General features: G+C 36.1%; 1 protein-coding gene across 9 annotated transcripts in view; it reads left to right on the plus strand.

Moving 5' to 3' along the window:
* FRYL (FRY like transcription coactivator) overlaps positions 1-19,794 on the plus strand; it is a 229,751-nt gene that overhangs the window by 140,630 nt on the left and 69,327 nt on the right. For all 9 annotated transcript variants that reach the window (XM_079153910.1, XM_079153909.1, XM_079153913.1 and 6 more), the window contains 11 exons: positions 854-1,025; positions 2,640-2,772; positions 5,941-6,048; positions 9,469-9,706; positions 10,613-10,798; positions 11,066-11,152; positions 12,779-13,047; positions 13,519-13,714; positions 14,455-14,579; positions 16,089-16,146; positions 18,512-18,603. In XM_079153910.1, coding sequence (XP_079010036.1) covers positions 854-1,025; positions 2,640-2,772; positions 5,941-6,048; positions 9,469-9,706; positions 10,613-10,798; positions 11,066-11,152; positions 12,779-13,047; positions 13,519-13,714; positions 14,455-14,579; positions 16,089-16,146; positions 18,512-18,603 — 1,664 coding nt within the window. The remainder of the gene's footprint in view (positions 1-853; positions 1,026-2,639; positions 2,773-5,940; positions 6,049-9,468; positions 9,707-10,612; positions 10,799-11,065; positions 11,153-12,778; positions 13,048-13,518; positions 13,715-14,454; positions 14,580-16,088; positions 16,147-18,511; positions 18,604-19,794) is intronic.

Below are 19,794 nucleotides of genomic sequence, written 5' to 3' on the forward strand. Positions count from 1 at the left end.
GAAGAGAGCTCACATGGGTCTGAGGGTTTGAGTTCAGAGAGAAACATGAGATTTGTTGGTGGTCTGGGATGGGTGGTATTTGAATCTGTGTTAAGAACATGAACATTCTTTGGGAGAAAATACATAATGATGGGAGGGGGCAGCTTAGGAGTCTGACATGCAGGTAGTGATGCCACCACCAACTGTGGCACAAAAGAGCAAAGGAAGGGAGTGTGACAGATGGGAGCGTATCCCTGATGAGTGAGCACTGCTTCAGAGAAGCAGTGTGGGGAATATCAGTTGCATGAAGATAATTGGATAGAGTTAGACGGGCATGTTCGGTTGAAAGGAAAGTGATGAAGATGCAACAAATGAAAAGAGATCATTGATGGAAGAATGTTCCAGAAAATGCAAAAAGCAAATAGGATTTAAAACACTAGGAAGGCCATCATCCCCTTCACTTAACAAGAGCAAAGGAAAGGAAGAAGAGGTACAATTCTGAGTAGATAAGTTGTACAGAGAGGTTGAGAAAAGTTGTTTTTCCCCTGCGAATTAAAAGAAAAGTCATTTGCTTAGAATGGAGAGATGATGGAGTGAAGAAATGAAGGTGAACTGAGGAAAAAGGAAGAGGTTTGGAATAAGCTTAGAGAACAGGAGAGACACTTGAACACAGAAGTGAATGGATGGGATTTGGGAATTTGATACTAAAACAAAACTCTGTTGCCTAGATTGGTTTAAGAAGTTGGACAGGTTAGTTTCCCTTCTGTCGTCTTCTTCCCATCTCCCCCAGTGTTATTTGATAAGGTATTTCTGACATGAAAGAAGTTAATATATGGCACTAATTTCTTCCTTTTGAAACTTTTTTCCCCTGAAGAGAATGAACATAGGCCTCAGAGTCTTCCTTGTAATTGCTGACAGTTTGCAGCAGAAAGATGGTGAACCCCCAATGCCCACAACAGGGGTTATTCTTCCCTCAGGAAATACTCTTCGTGTGAAGAAAATTTTTCTCAATAAAACTCTGACAGATGAAGAGGCAAAAGTCATAGGTTAGTGTCAACTGGAATAAATAAATCACTTTGTAATATTGTTTAATATTCTTTCTAAAATTCTCTGATCAAATCTAAAGTATATACTTGCCAAATAAGGTTATTTTAGTATAGACAGTAGTATCAAATGAATACATTTTTGATAATGTTTGTATGTCTTCATGTCAAGAGTCTTCCTATTAAATCTAATTTCTCACAGGATGCTGTTCACTCAATTTTATCCTTTCCTCTAAGTAATTTGTATTCTCTCTATAATTTTTATATAGTTTCTCCACTTATTCCAAAATACTAAAGCTGATCAGGGAGAAGAATATTTCACAATTTAAACTCCTTCTTTTTTTAATTGTAAACAAATGGGATACATGTTGTTTCTCTGTTTGTACATGGCGTAAAGGCATACCATTTGTGTAATCATAAATTTACATAGGGTAATGTTGTTTGATTCATTCTGTTATTTTTTCCCTTCCCCCCACCCCTCCCACCCCTCTTTTCCCTCTATACAGTCCTTCCTTCCTCCATTCTTGTCCCCCTCCCTAACCCTAACTCTAACCCTAACACTAACCTCTCCCTCCCCCCATTATGTGTCATCATCCACTTTATTAGCGATATCATTCGTCCTTTGGTTTTTTGAGATTGGCTTATCTCACTTAGCATGATATTCTCCAATTTCATCCATTTGCCTGCAAATGCCATAATTTTATCATTCTTTATGGCTGAGTAATATTCCGTTGTATATATATATACCACAGTTTCTTTATCCATTCATCAATTGAAGGGCATCTAGGTTGGTTCCACAATCTGGCTATTGTGAATTGAGCAGCTATGAACATTGATGTGACTGTATCTCTATAGTATGCTGATTTTAAGTCCTTTGGGTATAGGCCAAGGAGTGGGATAGCTGGGTCAAATGGTGGTTCCATTCCAAGTTTTCTAAGGAATCTCCACACTGCTTTCCAGAGTGGCTGCACTAATTTGCAGCCCCACCAGCAATGTATGAGGGTACCTTTCTCCCCACATCCTCGCCAACACCTGTTGTTGCTTGTATTCTTGATAATCGCCATTCTAATTGGGGTGAGATGGAATCTTAGGGTGGTTTTGATTTGCATTTCTCTTAGTAAACTCCTTCTTTGTGATAACAGTAAGCTAATGTCATTTAAAGATTGATAGGGTCAGGCTTGGTGGTACATGCCTGTAATTCCAGTGACTCCAGAAACAGGATAGAGGATTGCAAGTTTGAAGCCAGCCTGCTCAAGTTGGTGAGACCCTGACTCAAAGTGAAATTGTAGAAAGGACTGGGGTTAGGGTAATGATGTTTGTCTCCTTCCACATGTATGACTACACAAACAGTGTGACTTTACTTTTACAACCAGAGAAATGAAAGTTGTACCCCATTTGTGAACAAAGGATCAAATAATAATAATAATTATAAAAAGACTGGGGATGTGACTCAGTGGTAGAATGCTGGCCTAACATATGTGAGGCCCTGGGTTCAATGCCCAGTACCACAAAAAAAGAAAAAAAGACTTAAGATCAATGGGTTTTTATTACCCAAAGTAACTAAGAAGTGTTTTTGTAATTTTTCATGTATTGTAACCATGAGGTTTTCTCCCCTAGGAATGTCAGTTTACTATCCTCAAGTAAGAAAAGCATTAGATAGCATTCTCCGACACTTGGACAAAGAAGTTGGGAGACCAATGTGTATGACTAGTGTGCAGATGTCTAATAAGGAGCCTGAAGATATGATTACGTATGTAGTAAATGATTTACTTTCATTGCTGTTTCACTTTGCATAAAAGAGTACAGATGGTTCATTGTTGCTTACCTATTTCCTTACTTTCTCTTTAGAGTTCTTCCCAATTGCCATCTGCTGCACTTTTAAACACAGTAACTTCTTCCACGTGCTCAGTTTTATTCTTTAACTTAATGTTAAACTAGTACAGATAACAGAAGGTACTCTGGGTCCCAGTTCAGTTATCAACGACAAGGCCTTACATTTATTCAGTGGAAGATAATAAGTTCTAGTTATCCCAAATGTGTGTGGGCATGATTAGTTTATTAAGTCAGAAACAAATGCTCTTACTTCCAGAGTCCTGATTTTAAAAAAGAAAGAAAGAAAGAAATCTGAGAATTGGAACTTGGATGTTTTTGTCTCCCAGACCGAACAGGAGACAAACAGGTTTCCTACAAGGTGTCTTAGCAAGTGTTTAAAGCAAGCAGTCACGAGATCCAAGAGGTGATGCTGTGACTGAGAAAAGGCACAGAGGGAAATAGTGTCTGAGTAGTTTCTTTTAGAAACTCTTATTCTACCCCATTCCCATACTTGTAATTATTTGTCATCCCAGTGACTTTCTTCCTTATTGTTAGGGACTTCCTCTTCAGGAGGCCATGTTTTATGGCAGCAACTTCTTTTGTTTTCTAGAAAGCATTTGCATATTCTCTATAAGGGAAATTTTATGTATATTATTTGCATTACAGTTGGATATAACTATAATTGTGCTTTTGTGATCCAAATATACATATTTAAATTTTATGTAACATGCATTATAGTTGCAATAAAGTTGGGTATTTGAACTTTCTATTTGATATACAGTTATTTTATGCTGCTGTATTTTAATTTCTCTGAGCTTCCTTAATGTCAGGTTTTTGTCTGTATTACTTTCTCTGAGACATCTTCCTTCTTATCATCAGAATCATTTTCCTCATGTACGTCAGTAAGTTTGCTTTTATTCCATTCCTCTGACTTTCTTTTAGTATCTGAAGTGGTGCAGTATCAATATTCCCTTATAAGCTATTTCTTCTGTAATTCCATTAACATTCAATTTGAATTTCACTTCTAGTGCATTTTAATTTAGGGTCTTTCAGTGATGAGGAGAGACACAAGATGGAAATAAAGATTTTATTACTTACAGGTCCTGTAGGGAGTGGGGAGGGGAGTATGTACACAGCACGCCTGGAGGCCATGCACACACAGGTCAGGGAGTATGTAGGGAGAGAGAAAGGGAAAGGGACCTGTGGGTCCAGAATGTTACACAAACAGGTTTCCTACAAGGTGTTTTAACAGGTGTTTAAAGCAAGCAGTCACAAGATCCAAGAGGTGATGCTGTGACTGAGAAATGGCCACAGTGGTGTATCTGCACAGTCTGCACTGGGTGCTGGTGTCAGTAGAGCCAGTCAGCCAGGTTGTATTTAGTCGTCCCATGGGGAAGTGGCAGATACTTGGATCTGTCACATCAAATAACTGGTAGGGAATGAGGGCTGTGTGTAGAATTAGAAACTGGGTCAAGGGTAACTGAGCCCTGCACCTTGAATGAGAAAGTTAAACTTGTATTTAAAAACAAATGCCAAGACAATGAAAAATTATAATTAAACTACACAATGATATTTCTTCCTTTCTTTGCTGCATCTTCATCTTTGTTGGCCAGTTTTCTCCTGTGATTCTCCATTTTTGTAAAATATCATCACATGGCTTTATCACTGGGAAACAAGCAAGCAACACCACTGCACGTGTGGCTGATGGCGTATGCACTGGATGGCAGGTGCACCCTGACCAGGTGCCAACAGCCTTCAATGAGTAGTGTGGTCAGTCACTGATCATGGTGTGCATCTGCCATTTACACAGTGCCTTATGGACTAACAAGCCAATAGCAAATTTTGTGCCATTAGTTAATGTAGAGCAGCTGAAATTTAAATCATGTGTGTTATTTAACTAAATTATGATAACTGAAATTCATGCATTTTGGAACCATGCAAAGAATGGACCAAACATGTAAACATCTCTAGAACTTACATTGAATCCATTGAATCCATTGCCACTGTAACAAATACTGACCCAAAACACTTCAAATATCCTAATTCTTTTCTTCATAAGAATTATTTTGTTAGGCCAAATGGAGGACAGTTTTGATAAAATATATTAAAAACATTACCTTGAAATATAGGCTAAAATTTTAAAAATGAGGTTAGATATTTAAAATTAATAACTAAAACCCTCAAATAACTGTAAGAGGATGATGTGGAAGGATTGGGGTTGTAGCTTAGTGGGAGAGTGTTTGCTTAGAATGCCCAGGACCTAGATTCAGTCCCCAGCACTCCATGAAAAGAAAGGATAGGAAGAAAGAAAATACAGAATTAAACTGTGTTAAACCTCTGCTCTGGAGAGACCAGAAGTTTCAAAAGTTGGCACATTTTAGTCAGGCGTAGTGATATATGCCTATAATCCCAGCAGTGAAAGACTGACAGGAGGATCGCAAGTTTGAGGCCAGCCTCAACAACATAGCAAGACTGTGTCTCAAAAAAAAGGGGGCTGGCGGGGCTTGTGACATAGCTCAGTGATAAAGCACCCTTGGATTCAATCCCCAGTACCAAAAAAAAAAAAAAGAGGCACATTTAAAAATTAAACATGTATATTTGTGTATCACAAAAGGACAAAAACAAATAATACCAATAGAGATATATAAGAATGTCTGATTCTGAAACCCTCATTGGTATGTAATATTAAATGAAAAAAATTTTATTGGTAATTTTATAGGCCCCAAATAATAGATATTCAATAATATCAATACTACTAATTAAAATATTAATTATTATTATTCAATAAATGTTTATTAGAAGGCTAAATTAATAAATGATTTGAATCTTACTTAAAATATTATAATTTGTTTACATATTTATTATTTAATAAAGTTGCTGTGCTTCTTTTGTAATTAATGAAAACTTTTTTGCTTAGCTGTTTTTTTCTGGAATTACCTCTGTATTCTTTTGTCTGCCACTGGATTTGTACACATCCTTTTCATACTAAGTACATTAAGCTTGGGGGTGGGCTCCCACCTACTGTAATAATTTTTGCAAATTTGATTTCATTGTCTAGCATATATGATGTACTTCTTATTCATATCCTTTGTGATATGTTTTTCAGGGGGGAAAGAAAACCTAAAATTGATTTGTTTAGAACTTGCATCGCTGCAATTCCAAGGTTGATTCCTGACGGTATGAGCAGAACTGACCTCATTGAATTGTTAGCAAGGTAAATGAGAATTATTATCTGCTTTGCTGATTTTTATGTCTTTACTATCCCTTTAAATTTGTGGTACACTTCTGTTTTTAACACTGCAAACCAGCAATGAAGACATTTTTAGTCCTTTATTTGATTTACTTTCTAAATTCCCATTGTGTCTTTTATTATTTTTTAAACACATTCTCCCCATTCAGTTTTAATTCTAAAGTTCTGGATTTCCATACAGATCCCATTTCTCAGCCTTTCTATCTGATAACAATTCCTTGGATTTATATGACAATTATCCCCTAACATGTGGGCACTATCAGTATGTTATGACACCCAGTTAGGGATTAATTACTGTGTTTACTCCCACAGTCATTTCTTAGTGTCCTGGGTGGTGATCAGGCTTTTCCTTTCTCCCTTGTCTTCTCCTGTGACAGAGCCTATAGCATTTAAGTTTTTATTTCTTTTCTTTCTTTTGGCCATGACATGGCTCTACAAAATGAGGAAATGTCATGACGACCAAACTTAAATATTAGTTCCCAAAACTAATTCTGAGTTGCAGTGGTGGCCTATTCAAAAACTTCCTTGTTGGTGCCCTTAGGGACTCCCTAGATAAGGGGTGGGTACATTTTTTCTGTGACAGACCAGATAATAAACATCTTAGGGTTTGCAGATCATACGGTCTCTGTCACAGATGCTCATCTCTACCATTGTAGAACAACAGCAGCCAATGATGATCTCTAAAGGGGTGGGCATGACTGTGGGAATGGGCATCTGTCTGTCTGGATTTGGCCCTTGAGCCATTGTTTGCCAGCCCCTGCCCTCTATGCAAAGTCAAGTACACTGGCTGTAATAGAGCTGGGATGCTCAACTGTGTTGAAAGATACGTACTGGTTGCTGGGCACTCACCACTGAGACTCAGATTAAATCTACAACAAATAAACAGTGAATAGATTGCCCCCTTCTTGGGAATACCTGGTGTTTCACACAGTCACGCACCACCCTGTCAGCTGTTGAAGGTTGGGGTCACAGATAGAATGGTCTTTGTCTCTGGTGAGTAGAGAAACTTGGCACCTTTCCCTAATTTCCTTTTCCTGCTCTGCCTCTTAATTTTTGGTGTGAATTATGTTACAGAGTTATAACTTCATGCCAACATTAGAAATTAGAGATATTATTTATTACCTTCTTCCTTGGAAGAGCAGTGAACCGCTCCTGTTCAATTCTGCTCTTAACTCCTCCCACCTCTGCTTAATTCACTTGAGTCTTTGTGAAGGATGATCACCACAACGGACTTCCCGTATCCTCCACCAGAATGAAACTACCTGTAAGGGGCAGTGATGGGGAGCCCAGGAAAGAAACCAGCATCCGGACAGTGACTGACAGTTTGCTTTGCTGTTTGCTTTTTTTCTTGATGATTAGTTTCCTAATTAATTGGCTCAGTGGAAAGGAGGACCCTAGGGTCCGTTCTTTTTTGTACTCTACCCCTATCATTTGGAATTGGAATGTTAAGCAAATCTTGACTTAAAATAAAGGAGATAAAGTTAATTAGTGTCCCTACCTTTAATTAGCCGGGTCTCATTGTTATCTGCTTTACACCAGGAGTAGTTAACTCATGAATCTGTGTCCTGAGTCACACAGATAGGTGTGTGATGGATCGACAGTAACATATTCATGGATTTGAGGGATGTTGAAATAACCATTAAGTCAGTAGCACGGGGCACTGTCACTCTCCCCTAGACAGTGTCTCTCTTGGCCAGCCACTCCTGGAAGTAGCACACTGGGCTAGAGAGCCTTGTTCTGACCGTTTCCTTGTGATGTGCTGACTTAACTGCCACTGCTGCTTCCTGCCTCTTGCCCAGATCTGTGAGGCTGGAATACCTTTTCTCTTCAGCCTCCTCCTCAGCAGAAGGTTAGCTTGGTGAAGACCAGAACTGAGTTCAGCAGGGTAAAGACTGTAGGCTTTCCTTTCTTCTAAACCACACAGCTTCCCTCCTGTCATTGTGCATGACCCCCCCTCTTCTCAGTTTCCTATACATTTATAGTTGTGGTATCTTTTTGTTGTTGTTCTTGTTTGTTTGTTTGTTTTAATAGTGAAAAAACCCAGGGATGCTGTGCTTAACCACTGAACCACATTCTCCAGCCCTTTTTCTATTTTATTTAGAGACAGGGTCTTTCTAAATTGCTGAGGCTGTCTTTGAAGTCACGATCCTCCTGCCTCAGCCTCCTGAGCTGCTGGGATTATAGGTGTGTGCCATTACACCTGGCACTGGGGTGTATTTTTAATATTAACTTTGCTTTGGTACTGGGGATTTAACCCAGAGGTGCTTAGCCACTGAGCCACATCCCCAGCCATTTTTATTTTTTATTTCGAAACAGGGTCTTGCTAAGTTGCTGAGTCTGGCCTCGAATTTGCAATCCTCCTGCCTCATCTGCCAGAGGCACTGGGATTACAGGCGTGTTCCATCACTCCAACTTAATATCACTTTTTGTCATATTCTTTTAGGCTATTTCTACCTAATACATTTGTCTTTAATTGTCAGTCACCAAAATAATTCTCTGCAGCCCCAAATTTGAAACTCCTGTTCATCTGGTAATAGACATTGGTTATCTTCACTATGGCAGCTTCTTTTGATGGTTTTCTTATTTATCATTCTCTTTTTTAATGTTTGGTTAAAATCCTATAACTGAAATTATATTTAAGGCCCTGTATTATCTTGATTTTTTTAAAAAGTAATTTAATATAGTTTCTTCTCTAATTTATTTAGATTTAAACTCTCTTTAGGGTCCTAGGTATGGAGTCAACCTGTTTGTTTGTTTGTTTGTTTGTTTTTTCTTCTAGGCAGTTACCATTTATAATGCAACTCTCATTCTCACCTTCAACAATTATTGCTATTAAATTGATTCCATCTTGATTTTTGTATTTTCTTTTTCATAATCAGCTACCTTATATAGCAAAGTAACCTCAACTGCATGTAAGAAATGATTGAGATAAGTCATGTCCTTTCCCTTGATGTTAAAGGACTAAATAAATGTGAGATAATGCTAAGATATTATGTGACTGGATATAATTTTTTATTGATTATACCATAACATGGTATTTTGAAAAAATAACATAAGAAGGTATTTGATGAAATTTTAAATGCATTTCTGACATGTCATCTGTATTCTTTTTTTAAGTACAGCATTTGAATTAGGATCAGAGATGTCATTTTGAATTATACTGAAAATACCAACTGATGTGAATAGACTCATACATGAATTTAAATAAGTGAATATAGGTTAGCATAAGGAGGAGTATCACACAAAAAGTGAACATTGGCTTCTGTCTTAGCACTTCTTACAAACCAAGAAGGAGGACATGTGTTTTAGTGTCTTAGCTTTGAGTTTAGATGATAAGACTGTATGATAGGTTTTGAGTTTGCTAATGGAATTTGTTCTTGGTAGGCTCACAATTCACATGGATGAAGAACTCCGTGCTCTGGCTTTCAATACTCTGCAGGCGCTAATGCTTGATTTTCCAGATTGGAGGGAGGATGTTCTTTCAGGATTTGTTTATTTTATTGTTCGTGAAGTGACTGATGTTCACCCCACGCTTCTTGATAATGCTGTAAAGATGTTGGTACAATTAATAAATCAGTGGAAACAAGCAGCCCAAATGCACAACAAAAACCAGGACTCACAGGTACCAGATTCTCTTGTACTGTCCCTTTGTTAGGTGATCAGTAGTAAATGACCAATAATGACCAAAATGACCAAATGACCAATATAGGTTTACATTCTCGAGCACAAAAATTTATGAGTTTTACCCACTGTTCATGTGTTCATTATCTCTTGCCCTGAACTTTCCAGTAGTGAATGTGTTAAATATAAAGTGTTTGTGTTTCTCACCTTTTTTCCCCTTCTCCCTTTGATAACAATTAGGTTTTAGTAAGCATAGAAAGTAGAACTCATTCTAGCTGTCATTTAGATTGTTCCCAATATTTTCTAAACATACACAATAAAAAATTTTCGTTCTCTTCCATTTGGATCATTTGACTAATTTATCAGACACCAATCTCTGCTTCACATTTAGTGTCTGTGTTCCTTAACGATAAACGATGCTTAAATTGTTGGTTTCTGATAATGTGTAAATCATGGGACCTTGGAATTTTAGAGCGGCACCATCTAAGCCAACCCAGCTTCCCAACTTTTAATAAGCATAGGACTCACCGGGAGCCTAAGAATCTCTGTTTCTAACAGGCTCCAAGTGATGCTGTGCTGCTCGTCCACCTTGTAGTAGGAAAGATGTAGACTCTTCTCAGTTTTACACATGGGGACATTAGACTGAGAGTAGTTAAGTGTTTGTTCCAAGGTTACAGGTTAGTCAACGAGTGATAGAAGCTAGGTACATAATTCATATGAAGATACTTTCTTCTCATTGCACACTATTACAGTTTTATAAATGAAGTACGATTTTAAATTGCTTGAGCTGAGGCAGACCTATAGACCTAATTTCAATGTCTTGCTTTACTTTTTATTTATTGTGCTTTTGGAGTGTCTGAACATAGACCTTTTTTACCTTACTTTTAACTTGTGTTTGTTTTTCAAGCATGGTGTAGCTAATGGAGCCTCTCATCCCCCTCCTCCGGAAAGGACCCCATATTCCACCGTGTTCCATGTGGTTGAAGGTTTTGCACTCGTTATCCTGTGTAGCAGTCGACCTGCCACTAGGAGATTAGCCGTCAGTGTCCTTAGAGAAATACGGGCTTTGTTTGCACTTTTGGAAATACCTAAGGTAAGATGTAGGTATTTCATTTAGTTATCTGATTCATGTACTTAAAATGATCCTGTTGTCATTTTTATCTCATTTCTGTTACTATGATATAGGTGTGTCGCCTTATAAGAAAGTCTTTTAGGAGAGGTTCTAAACTAACCCACCTAACCTCAATTTCTTTCATAATAAAGAGCGCTGAAGTGAATTTTTCAGTACTTATTTAGCTTTGGCTATTTCTCTTAAATACTCCTAATTGTTTTTAGACATTACGGTGTCCTTTTTTTATAGGGTGATGATGAATTAGCCATAGATGTGATGGACAGGCTGAGCCCATCCATTCTAGAGAGCTTCATTCATCTCACTGGGGCTGATCAGGTAAGTGATGATTTCACACTTCTCAGTATTATTTTGGGACATACACATATACTTAAATGTGTACATACATACGTAAATGAATTTCCTTAGTAAATGTAATGCAAGCTAGATACAGTGGTGCACGCCTATAATCCCAGTGAATTGGGAGGCGAAGGCAGGAGGATTGTAAGTTCACAGCCAACGTCAACAATTTAGTGAGATCCTAAGCAACTTAGTGAGTCCCTGTCTCAAAATGAAAAATAAATCGACTGGGATGTGACTCAGTGGTTACATGCCCCTGGGTTCAATTCCTGGTGCTAAAAATTTAAACAAACAAAAATAAATAAATAAATGTAATGCATTAGAAAGTTTTTAAAGCATGTAAAGTGCTTTAAAAGACAAAATATTTTTTAAACTGACACCTATTTAGGACTGGGGATATAGCTCAGTTAGTAGAGTGCTTGCCTTGCAAGCACAAGGCCCTGGGTTCAAATCCCCAGCACCGCAAAAAAAACAAAACAAAAGAAAACCCTGACACCTGTTTATCCTATGGTTAGTTCTTATCCCTGTAGAGATTAAACTAATTTTATCTTGGTAAAGTTCTAATATTTCCAATCTAAAGTTTCCCTTAAATTTAGTGTTACTGTGGACTGCTATTTGCTACTTATTATAGCATATGATATTCTAGACATAGACATCATGGTTAAAATCATATGAAAAAAATGTTGAAATTCAAAGCAAAAACTTGTACTTTTCTTCTTCAGTGAATATTTTTTGTTGGCTTTATTATGTGAGTTTATGTGTACTGGATTAAATACATAGTATAATCTATGCCAATGTCATATGTAATTTGGTTTCTTAGAATGGAAAAAAGCACTTTTGTCAGCAAACACATTACAAAGAAAACATATGCAATGGTCGTTTATCAAGATTCCAGCGTTGACATAGGAATAACTTTCAGACTCTATATTCTTTTCGTCCTGTCTTTTGTATGCTTTCTGTGTAACAACTGACTCTAGTAAGTCATGAATTGTAAACAACCAAGAGAGCTAATAATAACGTTTTATAAGCCTAAGGAAGAGAAGATTAAAAATACAATCTAAAATTTTTCATTTTAGATTATTAACCATGAATTATGCTAACAAACAGTAATAGGTGACTTGCTTCTAGTGCCCAAAGCAGAGCTTACTGAGCATAATGCTCTGAAGGTAAATCTTAAATCTTTTCATTGAACAAGTATTTAAGAACATGCACCTCTGGGGAAAAGCCCATGTTCTGGTCTGTTCTACTCATGCATAGACAGGGCACGTCAACATCAAAGTTAATGGCTCATTTTTTAGTTCTAGCAGCTTTAGTATGCCCCCCAAAGTTGGTTATGCATATTTGAATTACTTAAGTAGTGGTTCATAACCTTTTTAGTATATAGACCTATTGGAGAATAATGAAAGCTATAGAATCTCTCTCCAGAAAAACTAATGTATGCATATCCAGTTCTAGGAATTCACCACTGCCTTAAACCCACCCCAGAATTTATATTTATTGTCCTCTATTCTAGCAACCATCAATAGGCCACTTAAAGCAATTCACATGGCAAAACTTTGAAAGTTTTGAAATGTGCAATAACCAATTTTTTTTTCCCCTCCGTAGACTACTTTGCTGTATTGCCCTAGCTCAATAGATTTACAAACATTAGCAGAGTGGAACTCTTCTCCTATTAGCCACCAGTTTGATGTGATTAGTCCATCGCACATATGGATATTTGCACATGTGACCCAAGGCCAAGACCCATGGATTATAAGTCTCTCCAGTTTTTTAAAGCAAGAAAACCTTCCTAAACACTGCTCAACAGCTGTGAGCTATGCTTGGATGTTTGCATATACAAGGTTGCAGTTGTTGTCCCCCCAGGTGGATATAAAGTAAGTTGTTTTTCTAGTATAAATTTTAAAATGTATCAGCTGTCAGCTTTCATAATGCATTTTGAAAGTTGTACAAATTGGAAGTCCCTTAAGTAAAGTGGCCATGCTGTATTGATCTCTCTCTCTCTTTTGTTCGTATATATATGCTATATTGATAACTTAGAGAGAAGAAAGTTGTGAAGGGTATATCCTTTAACTCCTTCCTCCTTTTTGTGGATCCAGATTCACCAAATTATTTGTTTTTTTTAATAGTACTGAGCTTGATACATAATATATGTCACACATTTATTCGTATATATCTTATTTCACAAAAATTCAGTACTGGTAATCAAAAACTTGATGCAGACTGTCCCCTTAACTCGATAGAGATTTAACTTTAGTTTAAAAAAAAAAAAAACTTGAAAAAACTTTAAAACATTTAAAAACATGTTGACTGATTTATATCTACCTGTTTTTTGTCGTTTTCCTTAGTAGCCCCATCAATGCTAAGAAAGTAAATACTACCACAAGCAGTGACTCGTACATTGGCCTGTGGAGAAACTATCTGATTCTTTGCTGCAGTGCAGCAACATCCGCGTCCTCTTCAGCATCTGCAGGCTCTGTGAGATGTTCTCCTCCCGAGACGCTGGCGTCCACCCCTGATAGTGGCTATGGAATTGATTCCAAAGTAAGTTTTTCAGATCCACCATGGACTCTGAATGGTATTATGGAAGGAATATTGAAAATGAAAATACTTCAAGGAAACCCATTACTATTTTTGTGGTTTTCTTGTAGGAATCAATAATACAGATAGTTTTTCATTGAGGAGAAGGGCCTGTCCTCATTAAATTCATCATAATGTTTTTAAGGATGACATAATACCTGTTTTCCTTTCTTCTAGTTCCTAGAGTTCTCACATTTCTCAGTGCTCAAAAAAGTAATTTAAATAATTTAATGCCTTTCTAAAATTTTCTTAAATCATGTAGTGATACAATGAATATTCAGTAAAGAGCAATTGTACAGTTTTTATTGTATGACACAAAATGTGGTGTACTTGAAGAAAACTTAAGTCTGGATGTCTGACTTTAACACTGATGACTATTTTAGACATCATTTTACTTACTCCTATTCATGGATCAAAAGATCTGATGGAAGGAGTCACCCTATTATATGATTATATGTTGGTGAATCTCTAAGAAATTAAGAGTCCAACAAACAAGTTCTAAGTAAGTAACCTACAGTAAGCCCCTGGTCAAGTCATGTAATGCTTTTAGGTTGCATATAACACAGGTGAATTTTGAAGCAACATTCATGTAGAAGTATTATCTGTCTTATGTACTCGACCTAATTTTGAATTTGAAATGTCAAATTATTTAGTTGGACATGGAATCATTTATGGCTGCTATAACTATAATGTTTTTTCCCCAGATTATTGGCATCCCATCCCCTTCATCCTTGTTTAAGCACATAGTTCCGATGATGCGCTCTGAGAGCATGGAAATCACAGAATCCCTTGTTCTAGGTCTTGGCAGGACCAACCCAGGAGCTTTCAGGTAATGATCTTCTTGTTTCTCTATGTGGTCAAGTAAGACTCAGGCTACTTATAAGAGGTGTGGTAGAGTTAAGCAGAGTACTCAAGGATAGTTGCATAGCAACCCTGACGTTTACCAGTTAACTAGCCAATTAACAATTATTCAGTTAATTGAGTATTTCCTTATTTTTATCGAGCAAATTAAGGTAAACCTATTTTCTTCACAGAATTCTTCCTCCTTTTTCCTCCTGGTGCTGGAGGTTGAATCCAGGGTCTTGTGCATGTTCTGCCCCTGAGCTACACCCATCTCACAGGATTATATGGAAATAAAGCATATCTATGTATAATTTTTTTTTTTTTTTGAGTACTAGGGATTGAACACATTCTAGGCAAGCACTCTACCACTAAACAACAACCCTCTCACTTAATATATTCTAAAAGTGCTAAAATGCCATGTAAATCTTTAATATTTTCCTACTCAGTTTATTTATCTAGTAATTCTGTTAATGAATAATCTTGATCTACTGGTTAAAACCCCAGTTTTCCTCATGTTATTCAAAAGAATGGAATCTTTCAAAGAAATATTTACATGTGTATTATACATCATTTTTTATATTTTTGATATTAATAAAGCAAATTCTTCATGTTCTTCTGACATTCTGCTTTTTTGTTTCCTGTGGAGCCCTAAGTATTCTTTTCAGAATCTGGATTGATAAAAGATTTTTTTTTTTTTCCTCTTCAAGATAACATGTACAAGAAAATAGGTTAATAAATTGTAACGTATGTATAGTGGGATAGCATTCATCATAAATGAAGTTTTAGAAGATTGTTAGGAAAATAAATATACTGTTGTGCTAACTGAAAATAAATGGAACATAAAAGTTCTCTCAATTTTAAAGATTATCAAATTCCTATAGATAGAAACAATTTTAAGACAAATACTCGGAATATCAACAGTTTTCTTTATATAAATGATGAAATTATCATTTTCATGAAGTTCATATCCTCATACCCATTGGTTTAATGTATAAGATTAGTCATAAAGAAATAACCAGAAATGAAAACAATGATTCATATTGACATTGGTCACTGAGCCAGTATTTGTGATAACAGAAAGACAAATGATTCAGTAATCAGTGACAATGGTAAGGAAAATTATGGTATCCCACCCCATATACGATAGAATATTATGAATTAATTATGGCATGTGAAAGTAACTACCAGTGTTAAGGAAAAAAAGATGCTCTTTTATATGTAACAGTGTTTCAAAAATAAGGGATGCAAAGTAAATGAACAAAAATATTGGTGGTAAATACCCCCTGTAAGGTAAAACAAATGTCCTGTACCATTTTTTGTAGTTTCCAAATGTTCTATAAAATAATGGGTTACTTTATAATCAAAATTTAAAAAATAAAAGTGTAGAAACAGTGGGATAAGGGTTAACACTTGTTTACATCACATTAATATTTACATATTTGCTTTGTCAGATTCTGCTTAACTATTAATAGACTGCAAATAATTTTTTTCCTAGGGAACTAATAGAGGAATTACACCCAATAATTAAAGAGGCACTCGAAAGAAGGCCAGAGGTAAGCTATGTTACATAGTTTTCTATCATTAAATATTTTTTTGGCAAACACTTATTTTTCTGCTATATCCTATATATTATACCAAAGGTTAGAAATGAAGAAGTAAAAGATTGTTTAGTATTTTTGTTTTATTTTATTTTTTGTGATGCTAGGGATTGAACTTAGTGTACTCTACCACTAAGTTACACCACAAGTCCTTTTTATTTTTTATTTTGAGTCAGGGCCTCACTAAGTTGCTTAGGCTGGTCATGAACTTAGTATCCTCCTTCTTCAGCCTCCCAAGTTGCTGGGGTTACAGGTGTGTGTCATCACGCCCAACTCCAGCTGTCTCATGTATTTTTAATTTTTTTTTTTTTTTTTCAGATACAAACTGTTCCCCCCTGTGTAAAACAGACGAGAATTGCTATAGATTAAGCAGGAAGTAGGGTATTGACTGGAGTTGAACTTTTTCTTTAAATGAGCAGATAGTGAATGTTTTCAGCTTTGCTGGCTACGCTGTCTCATGTCAGCTACTTTGTAATTTTAAACATTCATGGACTGTCAATAGTAGCTAGGTGTGGCTATCTCCCAATAAAACTTTATTTACAGTAACAGGCAGCCATGGGCCTGATTTGGCCCCTGAGTCCTAGTTTGAAAATCCTGGTTCTGGAATCCCAAACATTCAGATCTGCATCAAATTGTATGGCTTTCAGAAATTAGAGGTCTAGTGGCACAGTAAACCATAATTACAACACTTTGTTACATATGCTGATGAAGTCATAGGTAAGGGGTTTTAAGACTACAGAGAAGAGAGCCTTGGACTCTGTAAGGGAAGGTATTAGAGAGGAAGTGCTGATATTGGAGTGAATTTTGAAGCATGTTCCCCAGTTGACAAGCAAGGGAAAGGCATTCTGGGCAGAAAAATAGAATTTGCATATTTTACATACAAATTTGGAACTTTTGCATTTTTCTGTATGATTAGATTAAAGGTAAAAGTGGTCATTAGATTGGATGGTAAAATAGGGACTCTCTCATGAAAGTCTCCTGCTTCTAGCTGTATCCAGTAGACTGGTAGTTCCTATGTGCCAGTGGCATCTGAGAATTACCTGGAGAGCTTGCTCAAAATTAGACCCCTGGGCCTATTGGATAAGATTCTTGGAGTAGGGCCCAGAAATCTATTTTCGTAAAGCACCGTAGATGTGTGTGATGTTAAAAATCACTGCTGTTAATGTTGGAGGTCCCCTGAGGAATTAAAACAGGTGACAACAGCTGTTCTATTAGAGATTTTGAAACATCATTGGTAATTCCTCACTCCCACCTTTACTTACATCCTGTAGAATATGGATAGTATCCCCATTTTGTCATTGGTAAGGTTTTTGTATCAGAGTGATAATTTTGGTTACAATGTGTGATGATTTATTTGATGGAAGTGGAATTGGAACACTTCTGAGTTTAGGGGGAAGAGTCCTAATACCAAGTCATTAGATAAGTCATTAGATAAGTACAGTGGTGTTCCTTGAACATGAGTTATGGTTTGAGTCTGAGCTTCAGTATCTCTACAGAGACAAAATGAAAACAGGCCAATTGAAACTTTGTAGAATTCCTGCAGGACTGTTAAGAAAACATCCCACTTAAAATGAATTGCTGTAAACTTTAGGAAGACCCCATAGAAACAATAAAGGTAATGAATAGGTCATCAGCAAATTGACCTGCTATGGAAGGCATAAAAGAGTACCATGAACATGAAAGTGAAAGACTAATATGTTTTTAATTGCTCTGTATTATGGAAATTACATCTTGAGGGAGATAATGAGCTAGAGTAGAAACTGATACAGAAGGTCTATATCTCACTACTCTGTTAATTCCTGTTAGAAGCAGAATCCAGTAGACATGTTACTGCTATTATTCTAACCATTAGTTCTTGGCTCTAGTAATACAAATGTATTTATTCATTTCATAATGAACAAAGAAGTTTTTCTTTTGTTTTTGTTTGTATTTACTTTTTGTATCAAAATTAATGAATGGACAACTTTAGAATACATAAAATCTGTGGATTTTATGAGTCCCCTTTAGGATTAAGTTTTCCCTGCCCTGCTGTCATCTTTTTGGAGTGTCTTTATGATTCAGTGACAACAGTTTACTAATCCCTGCAATTCTTATGTAATTGTCAGATCAACAAATCACCTAAAAGTAGTTGGAGAATTTTATTTTCCCCAGCTTCACATACCTCTTTGATGTTCACAATCTATACTGCACAAGCAAAATAATTTTGATGAGCCCAGAATCTATCTCTGGCATTTGCATTATTCTTTCCAACTCACACCAGGGTTTTCTGTGCCCTTCCCTGAAGGTTTTTCTAATTAATACCTTTGTGTCTGTGGAATAGAATATGAAACGGCGCAGGCGTCGAGACATTTTACGAGTACAGCTGGTACGAATATTTGAACTGCTGGCAGATGCTGGTGTCATTAGTCACAGGTCAGTATTGGATTTTGATTTTCAAAACTTTGGAATGATTATTTCTCATGAAATGTATAAAAACAGAAAAACAGTAACAAAACCTTTCTGCATCACATTAATTAACAAAGAGGCATCTCGTACATTCATCAGTGGTCAAAAAATATATTGGAAAATCTAAAAACATAACTGAATCACTGGCCAAAAATTGGTGATAATGTTTCCATGATTTTGATATTTATTGGAACCTTGTTTTCTAAGCAAGGGGGCAGCAATATTGACAGGCTTCCCTATTTTCTTACCTTATCTTGAAGATTTATTTCTTCTGGGCTTGAAAAAAACCATATGTTCAAAGGCTAAATATCATAAGGTTTGCAAATTTATTCCAGTTATTTTGTATCTATTCTGCTGGGAAAAATGAAATCTAAAAAATAATTTATAACTATGTTTTCCATCATTTATATAAAACCATAAAACCTGGAGTTATTGCTAGATTAAAGGCTTCTTGACACCAAGAACAGTCCCTTGAGGAAAATTCCCTCAAAAGTGTCTTAAAAAATAACATTCCTTTGGAGGGCACTCGTGCTTCCTGACCATTGAAGGAGAAAATAATGGATCTTTCTATGCCTACAAAATGGTAACTGAAAAGAAATTGAAGAAATGTGTTTATAATTGAACACAGGTAGTAACTGAGTGTAGAATTGTTACATTAGTGTTCCTCCTAATTATTTCTTTCTGTACATTAATGCCTTTCATATTTAGTATCAAATATTTCTGGTGATTGCTTTCAAAATAGGACTTTAATGAAAGAAATTTTAAACCTGTGCTTTAGTTTTCATTCTTAATACATGAAAAGCAAATGAAGAGGTAAAAATAAATAAATAAAAAAAAAACAATAGAAGTTAGGAAAAGTAAAATTGAAATTTGTGGGCTTGAGGCAAAAAGAAAAACCTAATATGTATCTGAATCTTTTCTTTTTGGGTTCCTTTTTATGTAACATGAGTAAATTAAGAAACTTTCCATTAAAGCTTTCTTTAATGGTGATAGCAAATCATGATTCTGTTTTGAAGAACTGCAAAATTTTGGTATTTTGGAACTGCAAAAGCTATTTGAACACCTACTTTTTGAGCACTATTGTATATTTCGGTTATTTTGTTTAAATAAGGAAATTAATAGAAGACATCACTGTTGTAGATTTTATTTATTGGATAA

This window comes from Sciurus vulgaris (assembly GCF_902686455.1).
Source record: "Sciurus vulgaris genome assembly, chromosome: 9".
Taxonomy (NCBI): Eukaryota; Metazoa; Chordata; class Mammalia; order Rodentia; family Sciuridae; genus Sciurus; species Sciurus vulgaris.